At 55.3% G+C, this 14,883-nt stretch overlaps 7 protein-coding genes across 7 annotated transcripts; 3 read left to right on the forward strand and 4 right to left on the reverse strand.

The window, feature by feature from the left end:
- Window positions 1-23: 23 nt before the first annotated feature.
- On the reverse strand, window positions 24-1,036 carry JN550_003085 (uncharacterized protein; the record flags this gene model as incomplete). The annotated part of the gene is made up of 2 exons (XM_049314449.1): window positions 24-649; window positions 724-1,036. 2 exons carry the CDS (start codon window positions 1,034-1,036, stop codon window positions 24-26), a joined length of 939 nt encoding a protein of 312 aa, XP_049174920.1.
- A 1,255-nt stretch (window positions 1,037-2,291) lies between these two features.
- JN550_003086 (uncharacterized protein) lies at window positions 2,292-2,678 on the reverse strand (the record flags this gene model as incomplete). Its single annotated transcript, XM_049314452.1, has 1 exon — window positions 2,292-2,678. One exon carries the CDS (start codon window positions 2,676-2,678, stop codon window positions 2,292-2,294), a length of 387 nt encoding a protein of 128 aa, XP_049174921.1.
- Window positions 2,679-2,846: 168 nt separating this feature from the next.
- Window positions 2,847-3,909, forward strand: JN550_003087 (uncharacterized protein; the record flags this gene model as incomplete). Its single annotated transcript, XM_049314453.1, has 4 exons — window positions 2,847-3,224; window positions 3,284-3,331; window positions 3,399-3,626; window positions 3,712-3,909. 4 exons carry the CDS (start codon window positions 2,847-2,849, stop codon window positions 3,907-3,909), a joined length of 852 nt encoding a protein of 283 aa, XP_049174922.1.
- Window positions 3,910-5,600: 1,691 nt separating this feature from the next.
- On the forward strand, window positions 5,601-6,295 carry JN550_003088 (uncharacterized protein; the record flags this gene model as incomplete). Its single annotated transcript, XM_049314454.1, has 2 exons — window positions 5,601-5,641; window positions 5,710-6,295. 2 exons carry the CDS (start codon window positions 5,601-5,603, stop codon window positions 6,293-6,295), a joined length of 627 nt encoding a protein of 208 aa, XP_049174923.1.
- A 98-nt stretch (window positions 6,296-6,393) lies between these two features.
- JN550_003089 (uncharacterized protein) lies at window positions 6,394-7,773 on the reverse strand (the record flags this gene model as incomplete). Its single annotated transcript, XM_049314455.1, has 1 exon — window positions 6,394-7,773. The coding sequence occupies one exon, from the start codon at window positions 7,771-7,773 to the stop codon at window positions 6,394-6,396; it is 1,380 nt and encodes a 459-aa protein (XP_049174924.1).
- Window positions 7,774-9,151: 1,378 nt separating this feature from the next.
- Window positions 9,152-10,567, forward strand: JN550_003090 (uncharacterized protein; the record flags this gene model as incomplete). The annotated part of the gene is made up of 3 exons (XM_049314456.1): window positions 9,152-9,383; window positions 9,443-9,626; window positions 9,688-10,567. The coding sequence occupies 3 exons, from the start codon at window positions 9,152-9,154 to the stop codon at window positions 10,565-10,567; spliced, it is 1,296 nt and encodes a 431-aa protein (XP_049174925.1).
- Window positions 10,568-11,151: 584 nt separating this feature from the next.
- On the reverse strand, window positions 11,152-14,746 carry JN550_003091 (uncharacterized protein; the record flags this gene model as incomplete). Its single annotated transcript, XM_049314457.1, has 3 exons — window positions 11,152-14,470; window positions 14,526-14,538; window positions 14,620-14,746. 3 exons carry the CDS (start codon window positions 14,744-14,746, stop codon window positions 11,152-11,154), a joined length of 3,459 nt encoding a protein of 1,152 aa, XP_049174926.1.
- Between the last annotated feature and the right edge of the window lie 137 nt (window positions 14,747-14,883).

A 14,883-nucleotide genomic window follows, 5' to 3' on the forward strand; every position in this document is an offset into this window, starting at 1 on the left:
TGGGGAATCATAATTAGTCCCCGTCACGACCTGGGATCCTTCCTGCCATCTTCCGTGGCGTGGAACATGGGACACGCGCCCTGTGGCTGTCTCCCCCTGATCTCGCCGAGGAGCCAATCTGTAAGGTGGACGACCTTGGCACCGACACCCTTCTCCCAGGCACCACTCTGGTCGACGTGCTCAATGGTATGGCTGATGATCTTGCCGTCCTTGTCGAACTCAAATATGAACAAGCCCGTGAATTCCTTCTTGGAACCGCTGCCCTGCGTCCCGCGCAACGTGCTGTCGAGCTTCTGCTCTCCTTGCTCGGTCAAGCTCGGCTCGGAATCGCCGCTCGACTTTTCCGCTGTCCTCCATTTGACGACGAGCTGTTCGGGATATGCCCCCGCCCTTTGGGGAGAGAAGTGTAGTGGTTCCGTTGTCATGCGCTCGGATAGAACCTGTATCTTCAGGTTACCGAGGATGGGTACTCGGTTCCAGGCGATGGGCGACGTCCATAGCGCAGCAGTATAGGCGATGCGCCCCGATACCGTCGGCAGGTAGGGATGTGTCGAAGGGAACAGATGGAGTGATATGTTCTGCGACACTATGTCTTGGGGCAGTGGCGACTGAAGAAGCGTAGGAAGGCGTTTCTGGAGAACGCGCAGAGCTATGGGAGGGTTGAGTGTTAGAGGCAAAAAGCCAGACACAGAGCAACGACGAGTGTATAGTGACGAGACTTACTCTTCCCTAGCTTGATTTTCCGCTCGTTGTCTGGTCCCTTCGGGTTCAGGCCTGAGGGCAGCTCGAAGCGCGGCAGTGTCGAGTCGAACCAGATCGGGGCAAGTTCAAGCGTAGAGCTTGTACAGGACGCTGGCGGCAGAGTCGCAAGCGACTTGGCTGTGGATGGTGACGGATGTGAGGCGTGGGAAGCTATCGTGGGGCCGGCGGAAGCGAAGTATGGCGGCGCCGGCAGGGTCGAGGCCCGTACCGCGGCCCTGGAGCCGGAGCTCAGGACATGGGACGGCGACCGTAGGAGGCTGCTGGAGAGGGACATGGGTCCGGAGCCTGGCTGGCGGCAGGACGGCGGAAGCAGGTCATCAATCCGGTTGGAGTTGCGGGAGAGAGACGGAGGTGTCGTGGAGGGTGTTGGCGGTCCTAGGTCGATCGGGCAGCTGCAGAGTCCAATGCGAGCAAACACATGATGTAAGTGAAGCGATTCGGGGAGGCGCAAAGCTGGGAGCCGTGAGCCCCACTGTAGAGTGCCGCCCGGACGGCTGGCAGGGTTCCCGTCTGGTGTTCGAACAGGGGTTCAGCAGGCAATGGAGGCCAGCAGGCATCGGATCCCCGCTAACCTAACTAACAAGGTGAACGGTTTGTCAGTCCCAGGTCTCGTCTGGAGCAGTGGGGGGGCAGGCTCCAGTAATTGGTACGCAGTAAGTTAGTTCTGTCTACAGTACGAGCGACGGTAGCGGTCGTAGACACCCAAGACCCTTCTTGTCTCTTCTGAACAGTAGTATGATGCCTAAAGACAGGTGACTTTGGATACGTCTCGTCCCTGCGAGCCGCCCTGTGTTCCTGATAACAGAAGCTGCCAAAGAGGTCGGGGTGGCAGATCAATCGGTCAGCATGCGACCTCCTAGTGACTGAGGTTGTCGATCTTTCACCGACAGGACGTATGCCAGTCCCGAGCCCGCTGGCATCAGCTGGGAGTGAATCACAAGACAACTGACACGTGCCAGTCTCATCTGATCACGCTGGCGCCCGTCCCCTGATCTCAGGTGGCGGCCCACAAAGAAACAGCACGCACCCTGAGGCCATTCAGGCCCATTCAGGCCCATTCTTATCGTGGTGGCCACTGGCCGGCAGCCTTAGTGCTGTGACAAGCGAGCCAATGGGCCCCTAGCCCAGGTTGCCAGGCTCTCCCCACCCCTTTGTACCAACCTGGCCTGCCTAGTTGCCTAGGTAAGGCACCTCTATCCGCCAGGCTGTGTGTGCCGTGCAGTGCGCTGCTGTGCTGTCGACGACGCCTGGAGTGTAGGGGGGCCTGGGGGGGCGTCAGTGAATTAGGGAGTTAGGTACCCTGGAGTCTTAGACTGGCCACCGGCCGGCGTTGGTGGGTGACTGGCCTTGACTGGCCTTGACTGGCCTTGACTGGCCTTGACGCTCCTGGACGCTCCCTGACGCAGCCGAAAGTCCGTGCCTGTCTCTTGATTCCTTTCTCTTGTCCCATCCGCGCCAACTGACGACATCTCTGAATCAACGCACATCAACCTCGCATTATCCATCTCGTCTATCGCCCACCTGCTCCCCTATCGCCCTCGAGCCCCTTGATATCGATCCTCAACTCCCGACTTGCTGGTCGCGGCTGATATCTCCCTTGTCTCCTGGCCCCTCCGCCGCTTCTCACCAAACCCGCCGCCCATCTCGCCTCTCACCGCGAAAATGAATCCTGAGTAGTACGTCTCGTCCCTGATGCCGCCGCCTGCCTCGTCGCCAGACGCCAGAACCTGCGTGCCCCTCGAGAACCGCTGCTGACCTGTGCCATCAGAGTTCCTGTCGTTCTCCTTGTCTCTGCCCCTCGCGGCTGTGCGCGCCCCTCGTCTTGCCCGGCTGCCAAACGTGCGGCTGCGGCTCCTCTCGGCCGTCGCCCTGTGCTTCAACACCGTGATCCTCGTCACATAAGCCGCAAACAACATCGAGCCGCGACATCGAGCCGCAACCCGGACCCGCGATGCCTCAGAACAAACGGCCGGCCGTGTTGCCCTGGCCCCGGCCTCCTCACCTGTCCACCTCCACGATCCATCCACCCTTCCCATCCAGCACCGCACCGCATCAGCCTCGCATCACGCATCAACCCAGTCAAGATGGCCGATGATCGCAAGGACCCCAAGCCTGCCAGCCCCCTGGGCGGCAAGTTTGTGCCTATCCGCATCACCGATGACATGGCCCCCGAGGTCCAGGAGTACCTGCTCAAGAACGGCCTCGGTACTCGTGCCATCAGCCTCCCCCAGTCTCTCGGCGCTGGTCCCCCGCCCAGACTGTCGCACAAGCCGTATGACTTCGAGGACTGGCAGAAGCAGTTTGCCCGGTTTGCTGATGCTGACTTGACTTTCCACAGATACGACTACCTTTTCAAGCTGCTGCTGATCGGTGACTCGGGTGTCGGCAAGTCCTGCTTGCTGCTCCGTTTCGCTGACGACACCTATACCGAGTCCTACATCTCCACCATCGGCGTCGATTTCGTAGGTTTCCCCGTTTGCCTTGCGCCGCGTGCCCTGGTTTCAAGACTGACTCGATGCAGAAAATCCGCACTATTGAGCTCGATGGTAAGACCGTCAAGCTTCAGATCGTAAGTCTCGAAAAACCCCCCTCGTTTGCTTAGATGCGTCCCTTCGTACTGACGTGTGTCATTCTAGTGGGACACCGCCGGCCAGGAGCGTTTCCGTACCATCACCTCGTCGTACTACCGTGGTGCCCACGGTATCTGCGTCGTCTACGATGTTACCGACATGGACTCCTTCAACAACGTCAAGCAGTGGCTCCAGGAGATTGACCGCTACGCCACCGAGGGCGTCAACAAGCTTCTCGTGGGCAACAAGTCCGATATGTCGGACAAGAAGGTCGTCGAGTACACTGTCGCCAAGGTTAGTTGCAGCAAAAAATTCACGTTGACATGTGTCAATTTTTTATTCTATCTGTTTGTCATTGTGCTAAACTTGCCCCTCACAGGAGTTCGCCGACAGCTTAGGCATCCCGTTCTTGGAGACTTCGGCCAAGAACGCCTCCAACGTCGAGCAGGCTTTCCTGACCATGGCCCGCCAGATCAAGGAGCGCATGGGCTCGCAGGCTACCACGAACACCAAGCCCGGCATCCAGGTCAGCCCCGGCCACAACGTCTCCTCGAACTCTGGCGGTGGCTGCTGCTAAGCGGCTTGGAACACTTCTCACGATACCCTGATACATCTCTGCATTCATTCGCCTCGGTTCTGATTTCCTGGAGTGTCATTGGCAATACAGGCTTGTGCAAAGGGTTGATATGGTTGGCAATTGGAGGGAAGGCTTGAGTAATGATCTCTTCTCGCGTCGGACCGCGAACAGAGAACCCCAAGCCGCTCTCCCCTACGGATTCTAGTCACTTCTATGGATGCTAGCAGTCTGAGGTCGCCGACATCATCAATCGGACATACTGACAACTCAATGTTTTTCTTCACGACCCGGAATGTGAGAACACGGTGATGAATGAGTGATTGTGAGCGCGCAGGCTGGTGAGATTGTCCCTCTGTTCAGCGGGTGGCAAACCTGTCCCGGCCTTGTGTGTGTTTGGGCATGACTTAATTAGACGTGACGTTTAATGGCTGGTATACGCGTGGTTGCACATGGCTTGTGCGTGTATTTTTTTGCGAGTTTTGTTCGTGTTTATTAGAGGGTCAATTTCTGGTGTTTCTGTTACATCTAGGCCGTTCTTTGCATATCGAGAAATTCCTTCAAGCGTACGCACACCTACAGATCCATGTGTTGTCTTGTGACGCGGTAAAGCCGCAGCAGGTCTGCCATATGGTAGTTTGCATGTATTGTCTTAAAGATTCTCCTCATGCCATGTCTCTCGAAGCTTGACGTTGGGCCCTCCCGAAACGCATGGCGACATCCGCCTTTAGCACGCTTGCGAGGCGAATAGTAACTGGCATCGAACCTATTTGAGCACTTATTCCAGCCCCCCACGCCCACAGCCAGTCGACGACGACTTCGGACACTCTCGTCGCCTTTCTTCACAGTCAAATCAGCCCAGTAGGCCCGTCCACTCGGCGCGCTCCTTCTCCACTGTCGCCTCGACCAAACGACACACACAAAGCTCGCAGAAGCCTCTACATGAAGCGTGGGCTTGGAGGCGATATCTCGCGTGCGGGCCGCAGGACTGTTCTTCGGGCCCGTAGCGGAGCTGCCGTTGAGCGTCGTCCTCGCAGCCTGGCTGGGCAGCGCGATGAGGATGCCCGTGGGGCTGGATATCGGGACGGGCGTTGGCCAAGAGGATGACGGGACTGCGTCCCCTTTGGGAATCGGGTAGCGTCCGACCCTACCATCTCGGCCACACCAGGCGGGAGGGTTGACAGGGAACGGTCAGAGGTTGGTTGGTGGAGGATCTTGCGCGATGCTAAATGTACTTTTAGCTTGCGATGGAGGGTCATAGTGTTGATGGGGTGGGAGTACACGGGATCAAATGGACTGATTAGCGGATGTTCCATGCTTGCTCATATACGATGATGGATGTCAATTTATACTGACTTGCAGGACCACGGTCGTCGGCTACTGTGCGGCTTCATCTTCAGAACATTCTCTGTCGTGCGGTATCCGGCCCTCTCAGAACAAAGAGAGATCTCTGCGCATCAAGATGGGCTTCCATAACATATTGGGAAAGTAAATCGGACTGTCACTGTACCTATTAAAGCTTTGTACAAACCAGTTCGGCATAGGATCAATCAGTGTATAAATATGACGCCCCTGCCGCTTGAAGGAGAGAGTGGCAGCCTCTCATAAGGGGGTTTTCGAGACAGGTGGTTCTTTGTTGTATATGACAGGTCATACAACGCATCGTAGTGAAATTAGGGTTGATATGTTTCGACATGAACTCCATCACTACCGGTATAGAACCACACGCCTTTCGGTATTTAGATATCGTCGTGAGCGCACCGGTGTTCCTGCGGACCAGTAACCCATCCTCGTGATGCCCAGATACAGATACGTCAATCCAGACCACCTTTGCATCTGCGACCACCACAGAGGCGACCCATACGGTAGGCCGGTAGCGGCGTGGACAAGCTCAACGACGGATCTGCCAATGTTATGTCTTGAGTGTTGGGCCGCGACCATCGTTGACTCGCCGAATCTGTGTTCTACGAGTATCGAAGACTGGACCGACTCACTTCCCTCAGATGACTTGGCCTTGTTCAGAGTCCAGGCAATCCTGCCGGCTATCGAGGCCCGGGTTGAGAAGGAGCACACGCCCTGGCGCACTGCCTACGACTTCCGAGAGTTCATGCATTTGTTCCAGCAAGAGTTTCTTCCCGACTTCTGGGACTTCGTGGACCAGGCCGACCCGGACGAGGAGTGGGCAGCCGTGAGTGTCATATTAGAGGGCCTGCTCGGCTTCACCGGCGTCTACGCAGACATGGACGAAGGCAAGACGTGGGCAGAGTTGGTCGTACGGTTCCCTGCAATGGCGACGGATGAGTTTCGGCAACACATTCTAAGTCTCTTCCAGGAGGTGTTCCCAAAGAGGATCAGGAGACAGGCCCGGTTGCGCATAACTACACATTGAGGCAAGGAGTCAGATGACAGCCTTGAAGACTCTTCTGATGGGATGATCGAACACTCACGCGAGACGTTCATGGAATTGATGAGGGGCCAATAGTTCATCTACGTATGCGGAGTTGCCTCCTGTTTCCCCTTCTTGTCGACCGCCTTCAAGCCACCTGTAGTGACCTCGAATTCGACCGCATTTTCAAGCCCTTGCCCGCTTTCCTTGACGTGCGGCGCAAAGACGACCTTCATCCACCTCTTCCAATTTTTTAGATAGACGGTGTTGGAGCTTTCATCCTCGATGACCTGCTTACGACCATAGACGGGTCGCCGCAGTAGCGCTATACGGCATGCGAGCTGAGTAGACCAGACCAAGCCCAAGCTTGGGGTTTTGAGAGCATGGTCCATTGGGTCATCACCCCAGCCCGTGAACCATCGCTGCTGATGGTCGAGTAGTAGCGCGGGAGGGGCAAGTGGTTCTTCCGGAGCGGGTTCCGGCATGCTTGACCTAACGGCCTCGGGCGGCATGCTGGACGTCGGTTCGGCGCCGGGGAGGGGTCCCTTAGATCCCCTGGTACGGCTGGCAAGGGGGCTCTCCTGAGAAACACGTCCCGCATAGGGTAGGCTACTTCCTTTAGAAGCGAACCCTGAGGAGCTATCAGAGAAACGGTCGCCAACCTGGTTCGCCACCACGACGGCGAGGTTATGCTTGCGAGCCAAGTCGTGAAGCAGCTGCCCGAGTCGGACCAGCTCGTTACCGCGGACGCCCATGTTAAAGCCGCCCGAGCCTTTCGAGCCGCCGCGCTCATACTCTGCGCGATAGTTGGCTGCCACCGAGTCCAACACTATCAACCCAATGTTGCGACGAGACACCTCAACGGGAACCTGAAACTGAAGGATGTGGTCTTGAGACTCCAGATCAGGCGTGACCGTGCTGATGATCTGGTCCAGGGAGGGCTTGGTGGATTTGTCCATGTCCTGGAAGAACGGGTGGTGGTCGAGGATCTGGGCAAGACGCTTGGTCGACAGTGCTGCTTCCGTGGAGATATACAACGCCGGCCGACCCAGTCCATGCGGTGGTGGTAGTTGTGCGGCCAACAGGAGCGTCAGGAGGAACTGTGTTTTCCCAGCGCCGCTCTCCCCAGTGATCTCACTGATGTAACCCGCTGGCATTCCCCCGCCCAGTGCCTTGTCGAGCGTTGCGTCCAACGTGCTGACGCAGCTCCATTGCTGGACGAAGTCGCCGCCGGCCTGCTTCAGACTGCTTGACTTCGCTGGCTGCTTATCCGAGACCCCCAGGTCTGCGTGGAGAGCTTCCAGGACGGCGCTGCATAGTCGCTTCAAGTCCAGCAGCGGAAGCTGTGTCCGCTTGCCGAGGTCGGTGACGTCGAGTGTGAGGAGATCACTCGTCGTCACCTGATGCTTCTCGATGGTGGATAGGAGGTGTGCATAACGGCCGGCTGGGAAGTCTGGCAGGACGCGCGACAGATCTGTCATGAGGCCGAACACATTCTAGTCCGATATTGGCGCAATGAGAATCCGCGCAGCCACGCCTGCGTTCTTGTGACCGCTCGGTGTAGAATGCGGGCTCGGTCGGCTGCCCAGGGCAGATGTCTCTACGATACCTCTTGGGGCTGGCGCGTGAGTGGTGGACGAATAGGGTGTGGGGTTGTGCTCCCCGTGCCAGCCAGTTGAGGTCAATGAGAATGAAACGCTGCGGCTGATCTTTGACAAGACCCCCGGTCGACTTCGCCAAAGATCTCTACTTGCGTGCTAGGAGCCTCCACCCAACGTTGCTTGGCCAGTTCCCTATTTAGCGGACTCTAGCGCGGAATTGCTGCCGCCTCAGCCAGCTGCGGCTTTCAACGTGAAAGATGCGCCTGGCCAGGCACCCTCACCCACGTCCACGGACTTTCACATCCGTCGTGTATGCAATTGCCGGTGTTCGTGACTGTAGCATTGATTCTGCATTCCGTCGATCCCGGAGGCGGTGCTGTCGTCGACTACCCCACGACTCCATCTGGGCTCCCTGTAGATCGTTGCATCGGGGACTTGACCCGGCAGTCTCTGGTCGAATCTTCACTGTGGGATGGGGGAATCCCACAAACATTAACAAATACTTGTCGGAAGCATTCAACCAAGAGCCAGGCTGACCTGGTCTCGGCCCAAAAAGCACAGTTGGTCTCGTATTACGCTGGACCTGATCAAGCTGATAGGGACTGTAGATTGGTAAAGCCTCAGCTCTCCGCCAGCTTGCATGGGTACTTGACATCGTCTGATTCGCTCTGAAGTTTATTCTACTACCAGACATGGGACAGCCCATTCACAACCGCCTTCTCTGGACCCGTTGTTTGTATTATGTCTTTCATAGAGGCCGAAGAACCGGTGCTGTATGGTCAGTGCCAACGCTTTGCTCTGTATGGCCTCTTGGGCTTAACTGCTTTGGTTTGTGGCGCTTTCAGCTCCTGCAAGACGACACACTTGCCTATTGGCTGCAGAGATCGTCCCGCAAATCTACCAATCTCCCTTGGTCAAAGGTAATATTAACCTGGGATAGTCAAGTCCCAGACTGTCTAGGCGTCGGTCCACTTTACGCTGGACCCTGAGGAAGTATGCCTTGCGGCTGATACAGCAGGTCGCCCAATATTGGGCTGCGGGCGCCGCTCGTGCTCCGAGAACTGACAAGGTGGACTAGTCACTTACATAAAATTCTTGTCCTCCTTGGCTTCTCACGAGTTTGCCTGTTTACTTCCTACCCTTTTGATTTTCGTCCGGCCGTGTAGAGGTGTTCAACGGGAAGCTCTGGTACAAACCAGGGATTAGTCTCATATCTGTTCCTAGGCCAATAACCCGAATGTATATGCCTCGCTACCGGATGGCCGCCTTACTTCTCACAGCCGTTTTCGGCACGGCAGTTAGAGCCCTAGCCTTGGAGTCGACTATACCCCGACCGACAGAGGCCTCAATACCAGACCCAACACTTCAGTTGCCAGAGATCACGGAACCACCCAGTCCATCCGTTGTAAAAGAATTGTTGAGGCGAGCCGATGTCGAGACCGTCCTGGTAGCCCCAGATAATACTTGCGGTTACGTGAGCGGGCTCCTTGGTATGGACAACTGCACGCCACCTTAACGGGCACAGCTGGCTGACACATCCGGTTTTCAGGCGCTGCTTATACTTGCGGCAATACGAATGGCTACTGTGCCTTCATCACCACCGCTGCCTTTGGTGCTGTGGCCTGTTGCAACAGTGGAGGATGCGATTTCCGTACCGACTGCCGGGACAGGGAGCAGATCTCCGACGGCGACTGTGGTAATGGATGTATGAACGATATATATACCGTGAAATGGTAGGCACTCCACGAGCCGCCCCCAACAGTAGTGAACCATTCTTATTGATCATTCAACCAGCTCGGAGGCTTCCCTCCCCTATTGCGGAACCATCAGGTTCTCAAGCAGCATCACCGACTACTTTTGCCATTCACTCAGCTATTCGACTCCAATGAACGCTCTGACAACATGGATTGGCGAGGCGGACGGCCGGAAGTATTCGCAGGTGGTCGTTACCCTGAGTTCTGATGCCCTTACTTCCGTCGGCACATCGGCTCGAGGATCAGGAAGCGCCACAGCAACAGGTGCCAGTGGCTCTTCAGGAAGCTCTTCAGGCGACTCATCCGGCGGCTCATCCGGTAGCAGCAGCGGCGGCAGCGGCGGAGGCTCCTCAACCAACATCGGTGCTATCGTCGGTGGTGCGGTTGGCGGTGTGGCGGTCCTGGCACTGATCGGGTTTGGAATCTGGTTCTTAGTCAGACGGAGCAACAAGAACAAGGCGGCGGCGGTGGCGCCACCACCAGGCCCAGCACCATATCCCCAGATGCAGCAGTCGCCTCCGCCTGGCGGTCCCTCGCCTGGCCCCATGGGCGTGGCGGGACACCAATCAGTATACAACCCGCAGTACCCTCAACAGCCGGGTCAGCAGTACCCATCGCCAGAAGGATACATGTCGCCTGGTGCCGGGTATTTCCCCAACCAGGAGAAGCCTGGAGACCCGTACATCACACACGCCTCCGTCCAGCCGTCGAGCCCGGTGTCGCAGGTCACCGATCCCAGGATGAGCATCCAGCCATCGAGCCCAACATCCACCGTCAACTCGTTCCAACCGCAGCACACTGGCGGCTACCAAGCGCCGACGCCAACGGTGCCTTCCACGGTCTACGAGGCTGGAGGCGATGCGGTCGGCACCCAAGGGCCCAATGCCAATCACCGTGGGCAGTTCCATGAGCTGAGTTGAGAGGGAAGGGGAGGATGATCTCAAAGGCCCCAATTTGGTTGTCAGTGCGCGGTAATGGCTATAGATTCGTGCTAGCGGGCCGTAAGTACAAGCAGCACGCGATGAGAGGCAATTGAACTTGATATTGAGTAAAATGAGATAAGAGCTCAATAGCTCTGATTACTCGGGTGACATTCTGCCATTTCGACCTCTGTTTGTGCTTGTGCTACTAAAATTGTTATGATTTGGTCACTGAGCGGCTAAAGAGACAACTATAACTATAAAGGGCCGGTGACGCAGATGTTTCGGAGTATACACGGTAAGACAGGAGAAACATATTGAGACGAACATACAAGCTAAGTGATCAGAAAAACATCCCAGCGAGACTTCGTCGAAGTTTGGACTCCCTAGCTGGAAGTCTCTATGTAGGGCAATACATTCAGCTTTGCAACCCAAGAATCAGTTCGTGGTTCATTTTCATGCTCATTATCTACCTAGTGAGAACAACGTTCTGTGCCATGCCATGCTTTTCCCATCTTACGTAAATGCAAACCTGTAGCAAAGACGCCAATTTATGCAATATGTACAGTGCCTCCTCTACCCGTCTACTTTGGGTGAGGGAACTCGTCCTCTAGCTGCAGCCGCACGCCAACGTTCATACTGATCAGCTCCTGCACCAGGAGTTTGGCAGCGTAAGGCATCGTCATCTTTGCAACCTCGCGGCTTGTGCGGCACGTACTGCAGTAGCCTCTGTAACCGAAAAGCCCACATTTCTGGCAAATATCGACGTCTGTTCCATCAGAGCTGATCATGAGACGTTCCAGAAGGAGTTGCGAGGCACCATAGGCAATGAGACAGTCACGCTCCATTTCTCCTAGACGAAGACCACCATCCCTTGATCGACCTTCCGTGGGCTGCCGTGTGAGGATCGCCCTGGGACCTCTGGAGCGGGAATGCATCTTGTCTTGCACCATGTGCTTCAGGCGTTGGTAGAAGATGGGCCCGTTGAAGATATAAGCCTGGAGCGGCTCACCGGTGATGCCTGATGTGAAGTAATCTTTGCCCTCCCATGAGAAACCAGCCTCAACGAGGTTCCTGCTCATCTCTTCTAAAGGATGGGATCGGAATGCGTCACCGTAGCCGAAATCTTTGCGACCTCGAATGATAGAAGCTTTGCCTGTGAGACATTCGAGAAGCTTACCGACCGTCATACGGGAGGGGAAACCGTGAGGGTTCATGATAATATCGGGACACAGCCCAGTGTCTGAAAACGGCATGTCTTCTTGATCGACAATGATGCCGACAACACCCTTTTGACCGTGGCGTGACGAGAACTTGTCTCCCAACTCGGGACGTCGTGTCTGTCTCGTTTGCACTTTGATGAGTTGTGTTTCGTAGGTTGTTTGCGTTACCATGACTTTGTCAACAATTGCACCATCGTACAACTTGAACGAAACAGGAGCCTCCCTATACTCATCTGACCTCCTTTCTTTACCGATTCCGGGAGTGGTGTCAGTCGGGCTTTCCTTCTTGATGAGGACATTTCCGCTATTCAGTTTCCAGCCTACATCCGCGAGTCCATCGCTGGTCAAGGCCGCGTGCCTATCGTCGGCTTGAGCGGGGTCTTTATCTCCAATTCGGTCGCGTGTGCCATTGGGGTACTTATTGAGCTCCGCGGTGTATTTGCGGAAGGCTTGAGATCTCCCGAAACCGCGGTCTAGCGATGCCTTGTTAAGAACCAGAGCATCCTCGATATCATATCCAGAGTAAGACATGACCACAACTGTGGCGTTTTGGCCAGCGGGTAGCTTGTCATAGTTGATGAGCTCGATAGTCTTAGAGATGACCATGGGCCGCTGAGGGTATACAAGGGTGTACAACAGCGTATCGATGCGATTGAACTGGTTATAGGCGATAGCTCCGATCGCTTGTTTACCCATAGCGCACTGGTAGGTGTTTCTGGGTGACTGGTTGTGGTGAGGGAAGGGAATCAGACCTGCGACTGCTCCTAGGATTGTGAAGGGTTCGATTTCAACATGCGTCGATGCCTTCGTAATGTCCTTCTCCGAAAGAGCCACCAGACAGTCGTTCTCTTCGTTGACGTCGAGATACTCGACAATTCCTCGAGTGAGAAAATCGTCAAATGTAGCCTTTCCAGCCTGCAGCATTCTCAGATGGCTCGCCTTGATCTTGGCTTCTCCATTCTTCACAATGATATAAGGCCGGCAAATTCTGCCCTCATCTGTCGCTATATGGACAGCAGATAGATGAGTATTGACGTTGATACTGACGAAGGGAGAAACCCATCCTCTGCGACGCATGGTGCGGAATTTTGCAGCAAATCTTTTGGGGAATCGAGTGAGGGCAAATGGAGTACCGTTGATGTGTACAATATATGTGCCAGGCTTGTGGATTTCTGCTCCTGAGAAACACCGCAGAGGCTCGACTCCGGAGTCCAGTGTGTAGACCCATCGCTTGACGGGTTCCTCGTCGATGTTTGTCGTAATGTGTGTCATCAAGGCGAGGTTCTTGACCAAACCACAGGCCTCACCCTCAGGTGTGTCCGAGGGGCACAACATACCCCACTGCGATGGTTGAAGTGCACGAGGACCACTGACCTTTCGTGTCTTCTCGAACTGACTGCTTATCCGGGTCATCATTCCGAGAGCAGCAATGTAACTCAGTCGACTGAGGACGTGCGTAACACCAGCCCTTTCCATCTTGAAACGCTTCACGCTCCAGTTTCCGGTCTGGATTGCCCGATTCATACCATCGGTGATGTGGCGGCCCAACGAGCTGATGTGCTGTAGAGGATCGAATGCTGCGCGGTGGTTCTTTTTCAGGATGTTATCGCACGCAAATTTGAGGTCGGTCAAGTATTTCTTGAACAGATCTTCAAATAACAGAGACAAAAGCTGACCGGCCAACTCCAATCTCTTGTTGCCAACAAAATCTCTGTCATCGACCAATTTCGGGTTGTAGTGCGCCATCAGCACACGTCGCGTCATGAGTGCTATGTAGATGGCTTTCGGGAAGAAGTCGAGACCTTCCACGGGAATGTGGGCAATGATAATGTTCGCGAGAGCGTCCAGACCTTCTTCCACATTGCTTCGTCTGGGTTGCGGCAGACCTGTGCCTCCCGGCTTGTTCCTGCCACCCATCTTTACTCTTGCTCCAATGTAGTCGAGCGCCTGATGTTGAGTGGCTACTCCGACCTTCGCCGCCTCCTCAAAATTGACGACAAAGTCGTCCTGGAATCTTCCATCGGTGCCAGCAACGAGCTGCATGATCTCGAAATCCGAAAGACCACCAAGCGCTTTCAAGACAATGATGATGGGGACCGGCTCTACCAAAACGTTGTGTACAAGGTTCAGGCGATCTTTCTTGAGCATGACGTAGGTCTTGGATTTACGCTCATGTGTCGAACTGGTTACCGAAGCAGAGATGATGTGGTTCTTCTCATCTGCCTCCACGATTACTCGATTCTTGCTAAGCTGTTCCTGGACAAGGATGACCTTCTCCGTTCCGTTCACGATGAAATAGCCGCCAGGATCCAGAGGACATTCGTTCATCTTCGCCATCTGCGCGTTGTTGGCACCATAAAGACGGCACTTGTTGCTTCGAAGCATGACAGGCATGCGGGCAAGCTCAACATTGCGGCGGACAACCCGCACCTTTTCTCGAGGATAGGCGATATCCACGAGAATCTTGGCGGAATAGGTCATGTCACGTAGCCGACATTCATGGGGGGTAATCTCATTGACCACTCGAAACTCGTTGAAGTCTGGACGATCGGGCATCTCAACCCGGATGTCCAAGAACTCGATGAAGAAAGAGCCCGTGACATCGCTTCTGACGGTCCTGTTGGCCTTGAGGATTTCCTTGATTTCATGATCGACGAAGAAGTTGTACGAATCAATATGCCTGTGCCATGTGAGTTAGGGACGGACGTAATCCTGCATAATGGACGAACACATACTGCTTCACAAGACCTGTGAGACTTGTTAGCCAAAAAATTCGACGCGAGTGAGGATCGTGACGTGCCGCCTGGCCGCCAGATGACTAAAACGTACCTTTCACCTTCAGAAACGCAGGGAGCAGCTGGAATTTGTCGCTAGCCGTGGAAATCGGATCCGTGAGCTTCTTCCCGTTGTAGAAAGGCTCGAGGAGAGCCTCGAAGCCATCATCGGTCACCGCCATCTTGATAGTCGCATGCAGCTCGAATTCTCATATCGCATCCGCTTGCAGTCGGCACCCAAGAAGGCGTGAGATGACTCGAAAAGCTATGACCCACCAACTGAAAAGTCCAAGCCCGTCCCCCACCACGGATGGCAAAG

Source organism: Neoarthrinium moseri (genome assembly GCF_022829205.1).
Source record: "Neoarthrinium moseri strain CBS 164.80 chromosome Unknown scaffold7_Wmoseri_CBS_16480, whole genome shotgun sequence".
NCBI lineage: Eukaryota > Fungi > Ascomycota > Sordariomycetes > Amphisphaeriales > Apiosporaceae > Neoarthrinium > Neoarthrinium moseri.